This window comes from Sinocyclocheilus anshuiensis, unplaced genomic scaffold (assembly GCF_001515605.1).
Source record: "Sinocyclocheilus anshuiensis isolate Anshui unplaced genomic scaffold, SAMN03320099.WGS_v1.1 scaffold475, whole genome shotgun sequence".
NCBI lineage: Eukaryota > Metazoa > Chordata > Actinopteri > Cypriniformes > Cyprinidae > Sinocyclocheilus > Sinocyclocheilus anshuiensis.
The window spans coordinates 1141916-1161874 of record NW_015549650.1 but is presented as its reverse complement, the minus strand read 5'-3'; the positions used below and the strand labels follow the sequence as shown (position 1 = coordinate 1161874).

General features: G+C 38.3%; 2 protein-coding genes across 2 annotated transcripts in view; one reads left to right on the top strand and one right to left on the bottom strand.

The window, feature by feature from the left end:
- Positions 1-5985, top strand: part of LOC107660244 (ATP-binding cassette sub-family G member 2-like) — an 8324-nt gene extending 2339 nt beyond the window's left edge. The window contains exons 3-14 of the mRNA XM_016449510.1: positions 308-465; positions 1684-1835; positions 1908-2000; positions 2376-2545; positions 2661-2812; positions 3343-3432; positions 3517-3641; positions 4046-4200; positions 5120-5209; positions 5294-5346; positions 5465-5537; positions 5682-5985. Of these exons, the coding sequence (XP_016304996.1) occupies positions 308-465; positions 1684-1835; positions 1908-2000; positions 2376-2545; positions 2661-2812; positions 3343-3432; positions 3517-3641; positions 4046-4200; positions 5120-5209; positions 5294-5346; positions 5465-5537; positions 5682-5702 (1332 nt within the window). The 3' untranslated portion in view covers positions 5703-5985. The remainder of the gene's footprint in view (positions 1-307; positions 466-1683; positions 1836-1907; positions 2001-2375; positions 2546-2660; positions 2813-3342; positions 3433-3516; positions 3642-4045; positions 4201-5119; positions 5210-5293; positions 5347-5464; positions 5538-5681) is intronic.
- Positions 5986-7096: 1111 nt separating this feature from the next.
- LOC107660221 (prosaposin-like) lies at positions 7097-15536 on the bottom strand (the record flags this gene model as incomplete). The annotated part of the gene is made up of 11 exons (XM_016449485.1): positions 7097-7806; positions 7909-8016; positions 8101-8181; positions 8985-9148; positions 9245-9422; positions 9935-10027; positions 10350-10502; positions 12945-12950; positions 14784-14840; positions 14952-15095; positions 15273-15536. Coding segments are annotated over 11 exons (1284 nt in total), but the record flags the coding sequence as incomplete, so codon positions are not given.
- Positions 15537-19959: the final 4423 nt, after the last annotated feature.

Genomic DNA, 19959 nt, shown 5'->3' with positions numbered 1-19959 from the left:
TGTGTGTGTGTGTGTGTGTGTGTGTGTGTGTGTGTGTGTGTGTGTGTGTGTGTGTGTGTGTGAGAGTGTGTGTGTTTGTGTGTGTGTGAGAGTGTGTGTGCGTGAGTGTTTGTGCGCGCGTGTATTTTTGTGTGTGTGTGTGTGTGTGTGTAAGAACTGGGTCGAGGTCATGTGTGCTTCAGTCACACAAAAACTATTTCCAAAACAACAACAGTAGGGTTGGGCGCTCTGTCAGTATATACCGTGTGACAGTAGGAATGTGTTATTTCACACTGACAGGACTTGATATGGCCTTGTTCTCTCTCAGATCGGGACCATGTTTTTGCGTGGTGTTTCTGGTGGAGAGAAGAAGAGGTGCAGCATCGGGATGGAGCTCATCACGTCCCCCTCCCTCCTGTTCCTGGATGAGCCCACCACAGGCCTGGACGCCAACACTGCCAACGCCATCATAGAACTGCTGCAGAAGTACCACACGCTCTCTTATCAGATACACCTACTTCTTGGGAACAAGTGAACAATGAAGTCTCCCATTAAAAAATAAATAAATAAAATACACTTTCTCCTTAATCTTAACCTTATAAATTCTGACCTCTAAACTAAAACAAATTTAAATTATTGATAATGTAGACAATCTCATATTTGATACATTAGGCTTTTGTGACTTATGTAGTATCATATAGGAGAATATGAAGCTCATTTCTGAGGAGCAAAAGAAATCACCTACATTTTATTAAGGCTGAGCAAAAATATGCTATTTGGTGCAGTTGCTTAATATTTATTTGGCCAAAAAGCGAAATTCGGAGAGCCTGTAATTTAAATCAGTAAGATTTTTATGACAGTATAGCAGTCTACTTAAATAAAATGCATATAAATATCAGTTGCCACTATATATCTCCCAATAAAGTCTTAGTAAGATGATATTTAAATGATTAAATGTTTTATGATTAAAACATATAATGCAACACAATACAATGATTATTGAGAGATGTACAAATAAACATTTCTCAAAAGCCTGATGTATCATATTTGATACATTTTAACATGGTTTAACGTGTATACAGACACATGAACAATGACCTGAAATGCATTTTTAGAATTATACTAAAAGGCCTTTTACTCGCTAAAAAGTATAAACTATCATTCTGACAACAAAAGGCATGTAGTAGAAAGTTTTGATCATGCTAATAAATAAGAGGCCTTAGAAATGTGTGTATTAAATATGAGGCTTCACAGGCTTATACTGTTAATATGCGGAGACAATAATAAGCAATTTGTATTTTGTAGAATACTTTACCCTTTTCACAAAAGTGTAAAGTGTACTGGGGTTCATTCTTTTAAAACATTGTATGAAGTGCTTTTTTAAAAAAGTACAAGCTTTATAAACCCTCCAGTGCATTCTTCCCATTGACATCCATTGAGAGTGCATTACTGTACACGTATTACTGAGAGATGAGTCAAAATAATGATGTGTGGTAAATGACTGCCTGTCACAGATGAGTTAAAATTGTATTTGAAGCCCCAGAAAATTGCACAACATTTGACATGTTTTTTACTGTAGCTGTCAGAAGAAACCACATTCCACTTCAAATGTAAAGCACTGTCACATACAACCTGTTTTTGTCTGTTTTGATCATGAGAAATGCAGAGATTGATATGTTGATCATTTGTTGTTTTGTTACACAGGCTCTCCAAAAAGGGTAAGACTGTGATCTTCTCCATTCACCAGCCGCGCTACTCCATCTTCAGCCAGTTTGACCACCTCACACTCATGAATAAAGGAGAAATCATCTACGCAGGGGCCGCCAACAAAGCCATTACCTACTTTGAGGACTTGGGTACTGACAGACATACTTAATTCAAATGCAAATCCACAGTGATTCGCTCAGACTTGTGTCAATGTGTCGTAGGTTACAAGTGCGAGCCATTCAACAACCCGGCAGACTTCTTCCTGGACGTCACAAACCGAACCGTCCTTCCTCAAATACACAACAATCAATCAGGTGCTGAAAGTTTCATTATTTGAAAGAATTAATACTTTTTTTCCAGCAAGGACACATTAAATTAAATCCAAAGTGAGACTTCTTTTGAAAACATAAAAAATATGAATTATGCTACATCATACGAAATATATTAATGATAAAAATTTGACACGACATTACCATCTCAATAAGCAGTACTGGAGGCAGACTGTATTGTAGCATGACTGTAGCTCAACACTGACCAATCAGCATCCAGGACTGGAGTTTTTATTTGAATATGCATCCTTCTGAGCAATGCTGCTGGTACTTTACATGGACATCTCTTGTAGTTTGGTCAAAACTAAAGTTTTGACTACTCTGTGATCAGCTAACCCTCTGTGTTTGGTGTGTTTTTAGACAAGTGTAGCAGCAGTGAGGAGATGGAGGAAAATGAGAACCCTCTGGCGGTCATTTACAGACAGTCCCCTCATTTCCTCAAAGTAAAAGACAGACTCAGTCAGATTTCAGATGGGCTTGAGGTCACTAAAGGTGACAGGGTCGGTTACGCCACACCTTTCTATTACCAGGTATGTAGAAGCAATGGTTTAGCTAAGCTTGTGTTGACTCATCAGGTAGATAACCAGGAATAAAATCAATAGATGACCTCTGTACATGGGTGATGAGTGTATGTCCATGTTGCAGCTCATGCTGGTGAGTGGCCGCACCGTAAGAAACATTTGGAGGAATCCTCAGACATCCTACGCCCAACTCTTCCTCAACATTTTCTTTGGTATTTTAGTGGGACTGATCTACTACCAGATCCCACACACTTTACCAGAGGCTCTTCAGAACAGGTGAGCACCTGCTACCAGATCCAGTGCTCACAATTAGATTGCATTGGGTCCAAAATGACCTTTCTGCCACAATTTAACAGTTTAAATTCATGGTGCGGAAATTAAAGAATGTAAGTAGAAGATGAGGTCAGAAAAATGAACCCTGTAAAAGCCTGACGAATGGCCCATTCCTCGCCTGAAAAAGCGTTCAGATCACTGACAGTCTTTGGTTTTCACGTTGCCACTACTTTCTTCAAATTCAACCAAATATTTTCAATGAGAGTTAAATCTGGAGACTGAACAGTACATCCTATGTCTGATCCCTGAACCAAGCATTCGCAGATTTGGATGTATACTTTGGAGGCCTTGGAAAGTCAAAGTCAAGATACAATTACTTTATTGTGTTAATAAATATACATAAATAATAATATAATTAATACATCAATAATTCAAGCTCAATTCTTTTTATACACATAAGGATTGTACCTATTGCACCTGTGTTTAAGTTCTAGCAGTTATTGTGAAACGTTGCATTTGTTGTCTCTCTTCAGAACGGGAGCTTTCTTTTTTCTGGTCATCAACATGGTGTTTGGCAATCTGTCTGCGGTGGAGCTCTTCATCAGCGAGAGAGTGCTCTTCATGTGAGTCAACATCCAAACGTTAGCTCTCCAAACTATTATTCCAGTTAGACAAAGACCATCATCACATGTTCCTCTCACCTGCAGCCATGAGAACTCGAGTGGTTTCTACTGCACCTCTGTCTACTTCCTGTCCAAAGTGTTTGCCGACCTCATACCAAACCGCATCCTCCCCGTCTTCATCTTTTCTGCCATCCTGTACTTCATGATGGGTGAGTAGTGTCACTATCTTCTAAAATACCTTCTTGGGGAATATTTTAGGAGGCATTGTGTGTATCCTTCTCCACAAAGACAGTCCCATAGTGCACTGTGACAAGATCAGGGAAAACATCCAAGCTGGCGAATGAAGCAATGGAAATGTTTTCAGTCACTGTTACTTTATTAGTGGAGTAATGTAAGGAAAAGTGAACGAGGGTCACTGGGTGTTGCCATTTCGGTACTGTCCATATTGACAAAAGTGGCCAGAATGAAAAAGATTAAGTGGCAGCTGCTCATTGTTATTGTGTCACAAATGACACATATAAACATAAATCACATTAATAACAGTTTACAGCCCTTTGCTTTGTTTTTTTGCTGTACCTATAACATTACACTGTTTGAATGAGCTTCATCTCAGGTCTGAAGCCTGACGTGGAGGCCTTCTTCCTGTACTGTTTGACCATGAGTATGGTCAGTCTGTCAGCGGTGAGCTTGGCCTTCCTTGTCAGTGCCAGCGTGGGCTCCTTTGCCATGGCTAACATCCTCATCGCGCTGCCTTATGTCTTAATGATGGTGAGTTTAGCCGAACACAATAGATTTACAGACATGTAGATTGTTTGCTTTTTCTAATTGGTTCGGTTCACTGTTTTTTTAACATTTCAAAACGTTCCAAAATTATAGATTATACAAAAAATCTTTATTTTAAAAATTCGGATTATTTGAATGCACTGCAATTGTATATGTCTAAACAAACCGAACTAATGGAGACATGCCAGGTTCAAAAATAAACGCTTCAAACGCACCAGCTGTTAACATGACCTTAGATTCCAGTTGTATGAGGTAAACAGCAATTAAAGGCATAGTTCACCCAAAAATGAAAATTCTGTCATTAATTCCTCACCCTCATGTCGTTACAAACCCGTAACACTTTCGTTCATTTTCAGAACACAAATTAAGATATTTTTGATGAAATCCGAGAGCTTTCTGACGCTGCATAGACAGCAACACAAATGACACGTTCAAGGCCCAGAAAGGTAGTAAAGACAACGTTAAAATAGTCCATGCGACATCAGTGGTTCAAGCGTAATTTTATGAAGCTACGAGAATACTTTATTGTCGAATAAAGTCGTTATTTTTGTTTTCTTGGCGCACAAAAAGTATTCTCGTAGCTTCGTGACATTACGGTTGAACCACTGCTCTCACATGGACTGTTTTACCGATGTCCTTACTACCTTTCTGGGCTTTGAACGTGACAGTTGCGTTGCTGTCTTATCAGAGTCAGAAAGCTCTCGGATTTCATCAGAAATATCTTAATTTGTGTTCTGAAGATGAACAAAAGTGTTACAAGTTTGGAACGACATGAGGGTGAGGAATTAATGACAGAATTCTCATTTTTGGGTGAGCTATCCCTTTAATGAGACGAAGGTCATGTTTATTTTTGGGACATAGCATGATTTAATCTCACAGGTTTTCCTGTCCTGTGTCTTCCCAGGTGTTTGGAGGTTTCCTAGTTAACCTGAATTCAATGCTGAGCTGGATGTCCTGGCTGAAGTGGGCCAGTATATTCCGATATGGCTACAATGTAAGAGCATAAAACCCATTACAATCCAATCAAGTCTTTTTGTTTGCATTTCAGCAGTAATCCAACCAAAGTGTCTCTCTTCAGGCACTTGCCATCAATGAACTAAAAGATCAAGTCTTTACCAGTAACTACACCAGGTAAGACTCACTCACACTCGGTGGCGCCACCTACTGGAAAAACAGAACTAACAACAGAGTTTAGTCTCTAGGAGGTGATGTGGGTAATGTGTTTCAACTGCAAACTCTCTCTTACTAGCAGTGTGAGAGGTGACATGTACCTGGATCATCAAGAGATCGACCACAGCACTTGGGGCTTTTGGCAGAACCAGGTAGCTCTGACAGGCATTATGTGCGTGTGTCTGATTCTTGCGTATGTGCAGCTGCGTCGGATTAATCGCTGGAAGTGAAAGAATGACACTAGTTGTGTAATCAGTGTCACTAACTTTTTTTTACATTTTGAACCCTGAAATCAGGAAATCACACATGTACAGTGAAATATGTCAGCCACACACAGAATCCACAACTCGCTACCTCAGTTTCTTCAGACCTGCTACCTCCAAAACTACCTGTGACATGAAGTATAAAATTGCTTGGAACTTTGTAAATGTTTAATTTTATATAAAAGTTGTAAACTAAATACAGATGCTGTGAATGATTAAAAAAGAAAAAAAATGTATGTCTCGCATGTGCTTTTATTTTGATTGGTTTGGCAAATTCCCTTAAAGAAACACTCCTGATTTTTGATTTTGAAATTGTTGAAAATAGGCTCATTTTCCAACTCCCCTAGAGTTAAACAGTTGAGTTTTACCATTTTCGAATCCATTCAGCTGATCTCCGGGTGTGGCGGTAGCACTTTTAGCTGCAGCTTAGCATAGATCATTGAATCTGATTAGACCGTTAGCATCTCGCTCAAAAATGACCAAAAAGTTTCAATGTTTTTCCCATTTAAAACTTGACTCTTCTGTAGTTACATCGTGTACCAAGACCGTCGGAAAATGAAAAGTTGCGGTTTTCTAGGCCGATATGGCTAGGAACTATACTCTCATTCCGGCGTAATAATCAAGGAACTTTGCTGCCGTACCATGGGTGCAGCAGGCGCAATGATATTACGCAGCGCCTGAAAATAGTCCCCAGCACACTCCCTGTGCAAGCAGGTGGTCACGTTGGTTATGTTGATGGAAGTTAGCCTATTTTCAGGCGCTGCGTAATATCATTGCGCCTGCAAACTCAACTGTTTAACTCTAGGGGAGTTGGAAAATGAGCTTATTTAAAAAAAAAAAAAAAAGTGGAGTGTTACTTTAAAGCCAAATTGTATTTTGTGTTTTATCTATTGCCAAAGTGGCAAAATTAGTAGACCTTACTATTGGCATAAAGAAAAATACACTTTCCACTAATTAAAATAAAATTACAATACACTTAAAAATAAACCTTTTAAATGTAAGAATTAAGGTTTTATACATCGAGACATGGACGTTGTACTTCAGCAGAAAACTGAGATCTGCCGTCATGTTAAACGTGGCAAAGTGTCGGTTGCCTGAATAACGAAATCAGCGTTGGAGGATTTCTCACTGTCACTCAAAACTCCTGATCTTATTTTCCTATTGAAAATAGCAGATTTTGAAATTTCACAGAGCAACAGTAAACATCTTAACAGACTGCACCTTAAGAAAGGTGGCTTTTTAAGCTAAGACTAAATGATTGGAAAAGTCCAGGTTACAATCACCAGAAAGACGTTTAAAAATTTGTTTCGTGCTTAAGTTTATAAACTTTACAAATAATAACAGACACATCATGTGGTTTTTTAACTTCCAGAGCTGATCTACTGCCAAAAAAGGGTTTCAAGACAAAGGAACCACAGAGAATGGGGTTGAAGTTGGTTTTATTTTCATTTTTAAAAAACAAAAGCTTCAGTCTGAACAGTGTCAAGCACAAGGATAAAATCTGACATTTAGAAGCAGTGACAGATCAATCAGTGAAGGGCAACAGTTAGTGGGATCAAATGAAGAATGTCAACATCTCGTCCCCTTCAGCTTATTAACTAACACAAAATGACAGTTATAAAGAGAATTTACTTCCATTAGGACCAAAACTATGATTTAAATCACTGGCCTTGCAGGTGCATTTGCACAGTTAAAGAGGGAGGCAGGGATTTTAGAGCATCCAAAGCATTTCATTCTCAGGGGTTTCAGACCTCCTTTTCTGATAAAGGCACAATCTATTTCCATATATACTCATGCTATAATCATATGAAGAAACAACTAAAAGAACATTCATTTTAAAAACAAAAGTCTGCAAAATAGCAAAAAAAAATATCCAGTTTCAGTGCACTTCCCATGTATGCCATTCATATCTCTCCACACCCCTGCCCCCTCAAAATACATGTCCTTTCAGTAAAAGCTTTCTTGCCCCAGAAACAAGGCTGTTAAATTAGCTGTGACAGTTCAATTTCAAATGTCACTTTTTAAAAGAAAACCCAAGTATTGATTTCAAAACAGGAAAGCAGCTCTACAATCAATTCTCCTTTAGTTTCCTAAGATTGTTGTGGAACGCTCTGCTCATCCTTTAGCTCCACACGTGACGCCTGCAGTGATCCAAGGCCTACAACACAAACACAGAAGCTTCATTCACATCACAGTCTGTTTCTGATGTGCTGCAAGACAACATTTTACACTCAAAACATAAATCGCAAGCAATACTCACGTTACAGCGAGAAGCGGTCTCCACGTTCTTACACCAGTATGCTGGCCCCCAGCTGCACTGCTCCAATCCCAGCAGCTTCTGCACTGCCTCGGGACATGCTCCCAGCTTCTGTACGCACAAAAACCCCCAACAAACTCAGTCAGGGCTCACTTATCACATGATTTGAGCTGGAGAGCGGAGGGTAAATCTTACCATGCAGACGAAGTCCGGGTCGAGCGTCTGGAGCAGCAGCTGTACCAGCAGAGGCTCATACTGCTCAATGAGCTGGTGACACTGCAGGAAGAAGAGCACACGGTTAGACACACACACTTATTAGGGGTGTGAATTGTCACTGGTTTCACGATTCGATATCACAATTGTATCAAATTTATTTTGTGCATTTTTATTCAATTATATAAGCAGGCTACTTTTTAAAATAATTACAAATTAATAATAAATCAAAACAATTGTTAAGAATTTAACCAAATAAAATATAGCTTCAAAACGTAAAAAGTAATAAGGGGGGGAACAGTGAGCGCAAGCTACATTAAAGTGATTATTACTTTTTGAATATGGATATTTTTCTTACAAAAACGCATCGATTCTCTACAGAAGGCCTTTGTTCACCCCCCGGAGCCGTTTGAGACACTTTTTTTTTTATGGATGGGTGCTTTTTATTTAACTTCTTTTGGACTGAAGCACTGCAACACCAGCTGAGTGGCATTAAACAGGTTGAACGATCAAAGACAATTTTTAATATAACTCCGACTGGATTCGTCTGAAAGAAGAAAGTCATATACACCTAGGTTGCCTCGGGGGTGAGTAAAACGCAGCCTCATTTTCATTTTTGGGTGAACTAACCCTTTAAAGCTTCTCTTTTGTCTCATTACAAGAATGGGAAAATGGCTGATGCATGTTTCGTTCCTAAATGTACAATAATGCAACCCAAATTTCATAGCAAATCAAAATCTCACACTGCATGTTGCTGGACAACAGCACAGTAGAAAGTTTGCTGACAATCTTGTTGCATTTGTTCTGTTGTTGGGTGTATTAAAAGAATGAAGTATGGGTGTCTGTTTACTGTAAGCGTGACCTACCTCGTCTCTGACCGCATCAGGCAAGAAGCTGCAGACCTTCATCACAGCGTCCTCGATCTCCGCCTGAGTGGCGTTCTGCTCTAGGATCCCGTCCACATAACGCACTGCCATCTTACACACGTCACAGAAGCCGCCCGCCTCAAATCGTTGCTTGTCCATTACAGCTGCAACAATAAACCGATAAAATGAATCTCTCACATCTAAAAAAAGAGAAACAAAGGGAATATTATACTGAAAACAAATGTATTATCAGCACTTACAGACATGGCTGACCCCATTGCAGAGTGCGAGGAAAGAGCAGATGGTTTTGGGATCGGCCTCCTGCATGAGCAGTTCAATGATGGCCTGGCCGTAGGTCTCAATCAGGTCCTTGCACTGAGCCGTGAGTGTGGAGGGTAAAATGTTGCAGACTTTCTCCACAGCATGCACAATCTCTTCCTAAAAAACCACAACAGTGTCGGCACACCATTAACAGGAAATTTATAAGGATGCAAATTCACATCAAGTTCTCCAGAAAAATCTGAGTGTGAAAAAAAAAAACACTAACACAATGTGTCTCATCCAATCAGAACTTACTATCGGAACCATAAATATTGAAATACGGATTGTTTTTAACTCAAGTATTTCATAATGTGAAGCCATTTCTGCACTGCATATTGATGATGAATATTATAGTTTGACTAAAAAGAGAAAATCCAATGCAGGCTATTGTTTGCTGACTGGAAACACCAGGATCCTTTCATATTTATCTGCTTTCTCTTCTCTGAATGGAGAAGGCCTTTTTCCATCAGTCCCACCTGCTGCTATGTTTGTCTCGCTGGCTTCAATCAATCTTAATATCTAATCGTTTATGGAAATCTGCACATATTTCTACCAATTCTACTGGTCATTACAGTTTATGAACACTGACAATCAATGGAGAATCGGTTATTTGACATGTGGCTTCATACCTCAGATGTGTGATCCTGAATCATATCCTCAACTTCCTTCATCACAAACTCACAGATGGCACACTGAGGACTGTCGCGTATTTGCACCAGATTCTATCAAAACAGACACACGTGCATGAAGGAAACATCCTGCATTTTTACACACCTTCTCAACTCGAGTTTAATTTGAATGTGAATGTTATTTACAGCCCATAACAGCTGACAACAGTTTAGAGTCATTAAATTAATTTACATTGTCAAAACAGAGGTTGAAAGTACAGTTATCTAACAGGTCAGTGGGGGAAAAAAATCAATTTTCTTGAACCAGTGACATGTAAACATATAAAGCGGTTTTAAATGCTCAAAAAATGTTAAACTACCAAATTCACAGATTCATAATCCAGATGAAAACAACAGAAGTTATATGCTATTGTACCTTAGCAGGCTTGGTTTTGACAGGCGTTTCAAGTTTGGTTGCAGGGAACATCTTGACAGCAGGGATTGATTTGGCAGGCATCAGCTTCTCCATGCGCACAGACTTGTTCTGAGGGGGGCAGAATCCAGCACGAGAGCAGATGTCCTTGGCTTGCTACAGAGGGATTGGAGGAGGCAAGGACACATTCAGTAACACGTCACCAGTTACACAAGAGAAAGACAGGATGAGCAGAATTTCAGACATGCACTGACTAATACATTCATGCACCATCTTCCTGGATGACGTCATGCAGCATCCAATGTATAACACCTCTCTGACTAACTGATTATCCATGATGCTGCTCCACCTCATGCCCACAGTATACCATATCACCCTGCCAGTCTGACGGCTGCCATGCATGCAAGCACAAGAAGTGCAAGTATGATCTGATGAATGGCAAAAGCTAGTGGTTCAATTAATAGACCAATTTATCTAATTCAACACTTTATAACAACCACATGTTCAAATGAAAATGTGTTTGAATATCAGCTCACAGGTAGGGATGGAGGTTAAAGATTTTGTTCCAATTCCAAATCACGATTAATCGGTTCCTTAATGATTCTTTGAGTACTTGGACACAAACCTAAAATTCTATTGCAGGGAGTCAATTAAAGACCGATTCGAACCCATAAAGTGAGTCTGTTGACCCATTAATTCAGAAGAACCAGCTCAAGAGTACTTTGGTTACAGTAAAAACTCACTGATCACACAATGTTTTGTTCTGTGAGAGCAGCAAGAGGACACAATGGAAAGTGTTTTTTTTTTTTTTTTTACTTGCTACTGAATGGTATACGGGAAACACTGTCAAGGGAATTCTATCAGTCTTGGGAAGAATGCAGACAGAACCAAAATAGCATGGATATATAAATATATATAATATAAATATATATAAATTCTAGAAAGCTGGTTATGCAACATACGCAACAAGTTTGCGGATAAGTAAAAGAATAACCACAAATTCTGGTTCCAGAAACTGAGGTAACTTTCAAGTTAAGTAGCCACAGCAGTTTAACCCTATTGATGAGACTCCAGTTTTACTATTATTATTAATCAATAACTTTTTCACACTAATAAACATTTTAAAAAAAAATCGCTATTTTAGTATGGCATGCTTAGCATCCATTTCCAGGTTACTCCAGGATTTGTCACTCTGTTGCAATGTCTTTGTGTGTTCCTGGAAGTTGAGTGAGCTGAGTGAACTTACTCCCAGCCATTTTTACCAGTAAGAACAGTTTGGGTTAAATCAACCAAGAGTTTGGGGGTTTGAGAGACAGCAGGTTTAACCCTGCTTTCTTAAATACCTCCTTGCTATTTTGTTGTTGAATGAGGCTGGTTACTGAATAAAAACCAGTACATAGTTCCAGTGTTGGGTAAGTTACTTTCAAAAAGTAATTAATTACTAATTACATCATCAATATTGGATTTAAATTACTTTACTAATTACTATTGAACATTAAAGCATGTCAACATATTCTGTTACACCAAATACACCAAATAATGATCTTTAAAAAAAAGCATCATATGACCCCTTTAAAATCCCTATAAACCTTAAAAGCATAGACAATAGTAATTAAACTCTTTATTCTTTCAATTTGAGTCAAACATAGAATAGTTGTATGTGGAAAATAATGTGTTTTTTTTACTTTAAACCGCATAAACACATTTCATTTCACCAAATACACAAAATAATGTTATTTTTAGCAGCATCATATGACCCCTTTAAGAAAAGTTAAACAATACATTTCAGTTTGGCAAGATGTTCAGGAAAAGCCCAACTAGTAAAATCCGTACAGGTTTATGTAAAAATAACACGTTAACTAATGTAGGTAAAACTAAATTACAGAAATGGTCTCCTCCGCTGAATAAAGCCGCGCCAGATCACGCTGTTCTTCTGAGGTAAATTCCGGCTTATTCTTCATAGCAGGTCTTCTTTCAAAAACGATGAAAATTAGATGAATCTTGATTTTTTTAATCTATTTTTTGTATCTAGGTGAGGGCGTTTGCGTGCAGGTGACTGCATATAATGAGCTCAGATACGGGAAAGACTGTACCTCGCTTTAGTTTAATACGGATTACATAATCAGATAATATTTGTTTTCGATTTGAATGATTTCAAATTCAATATTGATTTTAGAACTGTTGAAATTATTTACAGTTTGTAACACGTTACAGTATGTTACTTTATAAGTAACTGTAATTAAATGGCCTAAAAATGAACAGTAATCCCTTACTTTACTTTTTCAGTGGATAAGTAATTTAATTACAGTAATGCGTTACTTAGTAACGCGTTACACCCAACACTGCATAGTTCCAACCCATATAGTATATTATAGGTGATGGAGGTTATGATAAAGGATCAGTCTGGTACTACATCTACACAAACATGAAAACCTCAGGGTTAGGGCTATTTAAAAAGTGGGTGAGTGGCTAGTCTAACAACAGCACAGATTAGCAACGGTCAGCGTTAGATTAGAAAACAGCACAGGTGATTAGCCACATGACAGACAGATTAAAAGACACAAGCTAGAATGCGACTAGCAGCTCAGAGAAACCTACCTGCTCCTGAAGACCAGAGCAAACAAAACCACAAGAGGAGAGACAGAGATAAAGAGAGAAAGAAAATGAAGGTGGGAAAGATGCAGCTCAGCACTGTATCTCATTTCACATGCACAGAGGAGATTTGCATTAAAGACAGCAGCAAAAACATCCTGCTCAATGGTTCAACGAGAGGGTGGGAAATGATCTTTAACTGATTTGTGACTTCTGCATAAATGATTAACATTCATAAGTGGACCTCAGGGGAAAAACATTAAAATATGACCCCTTTAATATGGAGAGCTTGTTGCAAATGTTGTCAGTCAAGTGAACAAAGCTGCTTTTGTTCCCTTTCCTGTTAAGACACACTGCCTGTCTTGTGGATTAAAGGGATAGTTCACCCAAAAATGAAAATTCTGTCATTAATTCCTCACCCTCATGTCGTTCCAAAGCAGTAAGACCTTCCTTCACCTTTGGAACACAAAATTAAGATATTTTTGATGAAATCCGAGAGCTTTCTGACACTGCATAGACAGCAACACAACTGTCACGTTCAAAGCCCAGAAAGATAGTAAGGACATCGGTAAAACAGTCCATGTGAGAGCAGTGGTTCAACTGTAATTTTATGAAGCTACGAATACTTTTTGTGCGCAAAGAAAACAAAAATAACGAGTTTATTTAACAATTCTTCTCTTTTGTCAGTCTCTGCTGCACATTCATGAGAGTACCACGACGGATGCATGTGGTGTTGCTGACACAGGAGACAACCTATTGGAATGCACACACGTGTCGTGGCACTCTTGTGAATGCACATCAAAGTCTGACGTGGGAGGGAAGAAATTGTTGAATATTATTTTTGTTTTCTTTGCGCACAAAGTATTCTCGTAGCTTCATAAAATTACGGTTGAACCACTGATGTCACATGGACTATTTTAACGTTGTCTTTACTATCTTTCTGGGCCTTGAACGTGACAGTTGCGTTGCTGTCTATGCAGCGTCAGAAAGCTCTCGGATTTCATCAGAAATATCTTAATTTGTGTTTCAAAGATGAACGAAGGTCTTACGGGTTTGGAACGACATGAGGGTGAGGAATTAATGACGGAATTTTCATTTTTGGGTGAACTATCCCTTTAAGCTGGAAGACAGGCAGTGTGTCTTAACAGGAAAGGGAACAAAAGCAGCTTTGTTCACTTGACTGACAACATTTGCAACAAGCTCTCCATATTAAAGGGGTCATATTTTAATGTTTTTCCCCTGAGGTCCACTTATGAATGTTAATCATTTATGCAGAAGTCACAAATCAGTTAAAGATCATTTCCCACCCTCTCGTTGAACCATTGAGCAGGATGTTTTTGCTGCTGTCTTTAATGCAAATCTCCTCTGTGCATGTGAAATGAGATACAGTGCTGAGCTGCATCTTTAGTTGTGGACTTGAACACAAACCCAATAGTTTTTAACCACCTCATCCTTACTTTTCACTTTTATTCCAAAATACCAGAACCAAAGGGTAGCTATATTTACTCTACTTCCTCCTCAGTGACTGGGTGGACCACATTTCTGAACATCAAACTCACACTGCTAAAGTCTTTATATGGGCATCATTCCAAAGCTCACAAGTGTAAAATCACCTTTTTCTTTCTTTTTTTTTTTTAAACTAGGGAGGAAGTTGAGTTCTTAAAGTTATATAACACAACATGATACATTACATTAACATTTTGATTCCTCATATGACCCTTTTAAAACTTTGTTGTGCCACGAGGAGGGGAACTTAAGCACCCATTTTGGTAATGGAGGATGGATGAATGAAACAGCTGAAATGCTGGCACAAATGACATTTAAGAAAGATTTAAAATCACTTACCATAGACATAAGCTGTTGAAAGACCAGTGGTCCGTACTGGCTGATGTACTCCTTGCACTGTGAAATGAGAAATGAGCGATAAGACCACCAAAAATGTCCCACACATGCAATGCACACCATCTTTACTTTGAGCACCGAACCCAGTAAACCTGTCTCTCATGTTCTCACCATATCAGACATGCCAGGTCCCAGAAGCTCACACTGGCTCTCCACCCGAGCGAGTAGAGTGTTGATAAATGAGGAATTGGCTTTGGCTTCCTCCTGAGTGTCCGAAATGAACGTAACACAGTCCTGGCACACATCTCCACCCGTCTGCGGACAGAAGAGAACACCAATCAGTTAGTAAACATACAGGATGAGATTAATTGTAAATGTTTTAATCAGCAACACAAATGTAATTGGTGACACTATAATAACATTCATCAAGTTGAACAATTGGAGTCTCCATGGCTCTTTTCATTAAAACATACAGGTGTGTGACAGCTTCACCTGTTTGGGGGTCTCCTTGGTTTTCTCTTGGGGGTAGAGCAGCTGAGGGATGTTGAGCAGGAAGGGGTTGACACGCTGGCTCAGGTCCACTTGAGGGATCTCACTGGACATGAGCTGAGCTTTAGCCAGAGCTGACTGCTGGGACACACACAGGCCCATAGCACTGCACACCACACCAGGGTCATCCTGCGAGATGAAGGGAACACAGAAGCATTGTAAAACATGATGTAAACACAAATAGGATCTGCAGCTGAATACACTGCTTCAGTTCTTTAAAGAGGACTGTGACATGCTTTGAATGACAGATGAGGTCCTATGGGAAGGAAGAGCCTATTACACAAAGGCTGCTTTGTGGATAGCTAACTGTCCAAGCAGCACTAGTCAGACTAAGGCCCATTTCCAATTCTATGCCTTAGCCCTTCCCCTTTCGCGCGTTCACATGAAGGGGTAGGGGTATTCTCTTTTGGTTGGAGGGGTAGGGGTAGGGGAAGGGCCAGATAGCCCTTCAAACGAAGATTTTTCGGGACCACACTTCAAACGAAGGGGTATGAATTATCTCAGCGTAAACCGGCTTCAGCGGCAACATGGCTGCCCGAGCGAACAAAAAGACACATAAACGTAAGCATTTTTGGCATTAATAAAGATTTTAATGAAAAGTACTCATTTGTTTTATGTTACATTCAATCGTGAGTTCATATTTACGGTCATGTTACTCAAAGAAATGTTTGCAAAAAATCGCTTAGAGAGAGAGCGAGAGAGAGAGCGAGAGAGAGAGCGAGAGAGAGAGGAAAGTCCCTAAACATTGAGAGCCAGTTAATATTGTTTCCACCAAGTACAATGCTTATTTTCTTTAAAATTCCCCATGAAATGAACAGTTAAACCTTTTTGAAGAATTATTCCTAATTTGTCGCCAATATCATCTGACATATACGCAAGGAACAAACACTACAAGCTTGATCAGTCTTATGATCCAGTGTCTGTTTCCACCAGCTCAGCATCAGCCTCCGCAGCTGATTGTACAAAAGACAAGTCGACACAAAACCCAGCTGACTGACACTGAATTTTACTGTAATGAATTATGACAAAGTAATACTGATTTTTCCACCAATGAGTCAACATCACACGATTCATAACTAAACTGTGCCATAACTAAACTTGAAAACAGCCCTGAAGGCCTAAACTCTTAACACAAAAGCACCCAGGGTTTCACTTCTGCTTTGCCACTCGATAGCAATCCATATTAAGAGTCAAAACCAAAGCAGAAACCACCTAAATAAAAGCATAAAGTAGGAAACAAAGTGCAGATACTAAGGATTTTTGGAAAGCTCTGTGCAATAATCCTGTGGTCCAGAACTAGCTGTAAATCTGGGTCATTTACTTTATGGTTTGTAGGATCAAAACGGTCTCATAACTAAAACACTTACATTTCACTTCTGCCAAATAACAATCAAGAACAATAACAATCTTCAATAACAATCATTGTTATATAGAAAACAGGCAACTCAACATGGGAATGGGTAGTTGACAACATGCAAAGTAATGACAGCAACTACTCTAAACAACATTTTTCTCATTCTCTTGTAACGGTGTATGATGTTTGAGCTCATTAACTGAGAATGACTGTTTTTAAATTCCACTGGATCTTTTACGTGAACTGCAATAAGCTAAAAAGTACAAAACGGACATGATTCAGTTAACAAAAACACTTGATGTTACATTAAAAGTTCTTGTCAGTGTGATCATAGACTACCTAAAATGCCGAAGAGATTCCAGTAGTATAAGTCCAGAGCAAACAAAAAAAAAATAACATACTTGAAATACCTCTAACAATCACGGCACTAAACTTTATTATAGAGTCATGAACAGGGTCTGATCGGCCAATAGGCCAAAACTAGGACACTTTCCAGCTTTCTCTTGTGCAATTACTGAAAACAAAAAAAAACTGCATGTCAATGAGAAGTGAGACATTCTGTGGTTTTAATAAACCATTTTTCACAATCCAGAGGCTCTGAGCCTGACCTCACACATAGAGCACAGTATGAAAGACCACCTCTATGCTTTCATGAGCAAAACCTTCTGCAAAAATAACAATCCTTATGACAAAAAGATGAAGTGAAATTGTGACTGTAATGGCAAATACTAAAGAGGAACACTGAAGAGGATGTGGAAACTAGACAAGTAGCAAAGGATCTTATCCCTGGAAGCGAAGAGACGTTATTTTGAAGGACTAAGCAACCTGGATACAAATTACGCAATTCAATTGATCAGATGCCAGACAACAAAAAAACTGCAGGAGTTAAAATACAGCCTGGGCATATCTGTATTGGGCAAACAAACTCTGAAAAACAGGTTTCAGTCACTGTGTCAACATTCAGACACCTATATCAGAGAAAGAGATAAAGTTGAAATCAGCTAAATCGATCAAGCACGAGATGAACGTTACGTTAAAAGCGATGCGTCACGATGCGGAAACGATTCGCATTCAATCCAAAATAAATTTGAGTTTAGGAAATACATTAAAACTAAAACAATCAATTTACCCATCAGATAATGATTATAATCGACTTCAGTCAGTTTAGACTGACCAGTCCAAAATATCAGCGCAACAAACACATGCATGTGTATAAACCGGCTGAAAGACTGCTCAAATAAATCATTTAAAAAAAAAAAAGTTTTAAAAACGTGACTTATTATGGGACGCTGTTGTTTAAAACACTTAACTTAGCCTGTTAGCACAGCACGTCAACATATGGCTAACGAACAAATCGGGAACAAATATTATCATCACTATGAATATAGAAGTGTATTCTGTTAAAACTAAAACTAGAATAAATACTATGTTTGGCTGTTTATTTGAAGATAACATTTCCATTTAAGCGGGCCAGTCAGTAACCTACATGACATGTTTACCAAACACTTCCTCGGCCATGAACTGCAGCTGTGGCACACTTCTCAACGAAAGCACCAACAATAATGCGGAGGACAAGAACAGTATATATTACCCGTGGAGATAAAAAGCAGCGTGAGAAGCATCATGTCTCTCTCGAAGCGCAGAGTCGTGTTGTGAATCTTGTCTGTTGGATGTTGGCGGTGTTTATACAGCAGCGCGGCGAGGCTTATGCTGAGCTCACTGTCAGCCAATGCGCATGCGCCAGACTGAGGCTCACTGTTGCCAACTCATTTTCAGGGGAAGTTGCTAAAGGAAGGTCGATTTGTTCCTTCAAGTTGCTAAATGACGTTGTGATGTCATTGCGTGATGACGTCATTACGTAATCGCGACGCAAAATTGTATCACCGCATCAAATCTCAGTAAAAATATAGATTTTCATATGTTTATTTAGATTTGGTCGTATAATATGAATGCATAATATAATGTTAAAATATAAATAACTTTTTATATACAACATTGAATTATTGAACACTTATTCGATTACAATAAGTGTCAACACGATTACAAGTTTTTTTTTACAAGTTTTTTACATTGTATTTTGTGTTTCGGATTAAAGGGTTACAATGGATAATGTCCTGGAAAATTACTAGAAGCCTACCTTTTTTTAAATAGCTAAATTTGTTGCTAGGTGCTTTTGGAAGAAAAAGTTGCTAGGGTACTCTGAAAAGTTGCTAAATTTAGCAAAAAAAAAAAAGGCTAAATTGGCAACACTGCTGAGGCTGTTTGTGTGGGTCAAAAAACGCAATCAAGCTCTTATCGTTTGGACTTTGTCATTTTTTTTGTTTGTTTGTTTTACATGTGATTTATATCTTCCTTTATATATAACTACAATAGCTATAGAGTTTGGAGTTAAAACCCCTATTATACAAATAATACAATTACATACAAAATTATACAAATGCTCGTTTTCTGTTTCAAAAACCTGAATTAGAATCATTTTTGGTGAATTCTGCCCCTCCAACTAATATTTAATTATAATTATATTTTCTATAGATTTTTTGGGTTAACAAGTCAACATAATCAATTTCATGAATTGTTTTGTTCTTTGTGCATTGTTTGTTTATGTTTAAAAGTCTAGGATTTTTAGTGCCAAATTCATGTTAACAACTAGTCCATATGGCATCATAACTCAATGCGTGTTAATAATTTAATTTCCGTTTGCATATTACCATGTTTTTTGGACATGCACTCTGGTTGTACCATGGTATTCTTAGAAGCACCTTTGAGCACCAGATACCATTATATAGAGATATAATTACTAAACTACCATTGACTATGAACATTTACTCTTTGTGTGTTTTTTACTTAATAAAATAAGTTATAATAATAATAACTAGTTGTGTGTGTGTGTGTGTGTGTGTTCTGCTCTTTCTTTGTTCCCATGTACAGAGGAATTATTATGAGGACTGTTTTGCATTACTTGAAAAAGGGAAGATAACATCTTAATAATAGAACTGGTTTACATGTGGTTCAATTCTAAATTTATATTAGGTTTTCAACAACAATAATTCTGCAGAGATTAACTTTATTCCATAATAATATATTAATGTTTCATCTATCTAAAATGATTTTGACTAGGTACAGCTTGCCCAAATAATTATAATAATACTGAAAAATCTATAAAACGGTCACATGGTTGCATTCTATGTCTAGTATGTCAAATGTAACCTGACCATTCAAATCCAAATTTATGACACATTTGTAGATGGAAGACTTTTTTTTTTTTTTTTGGACCCC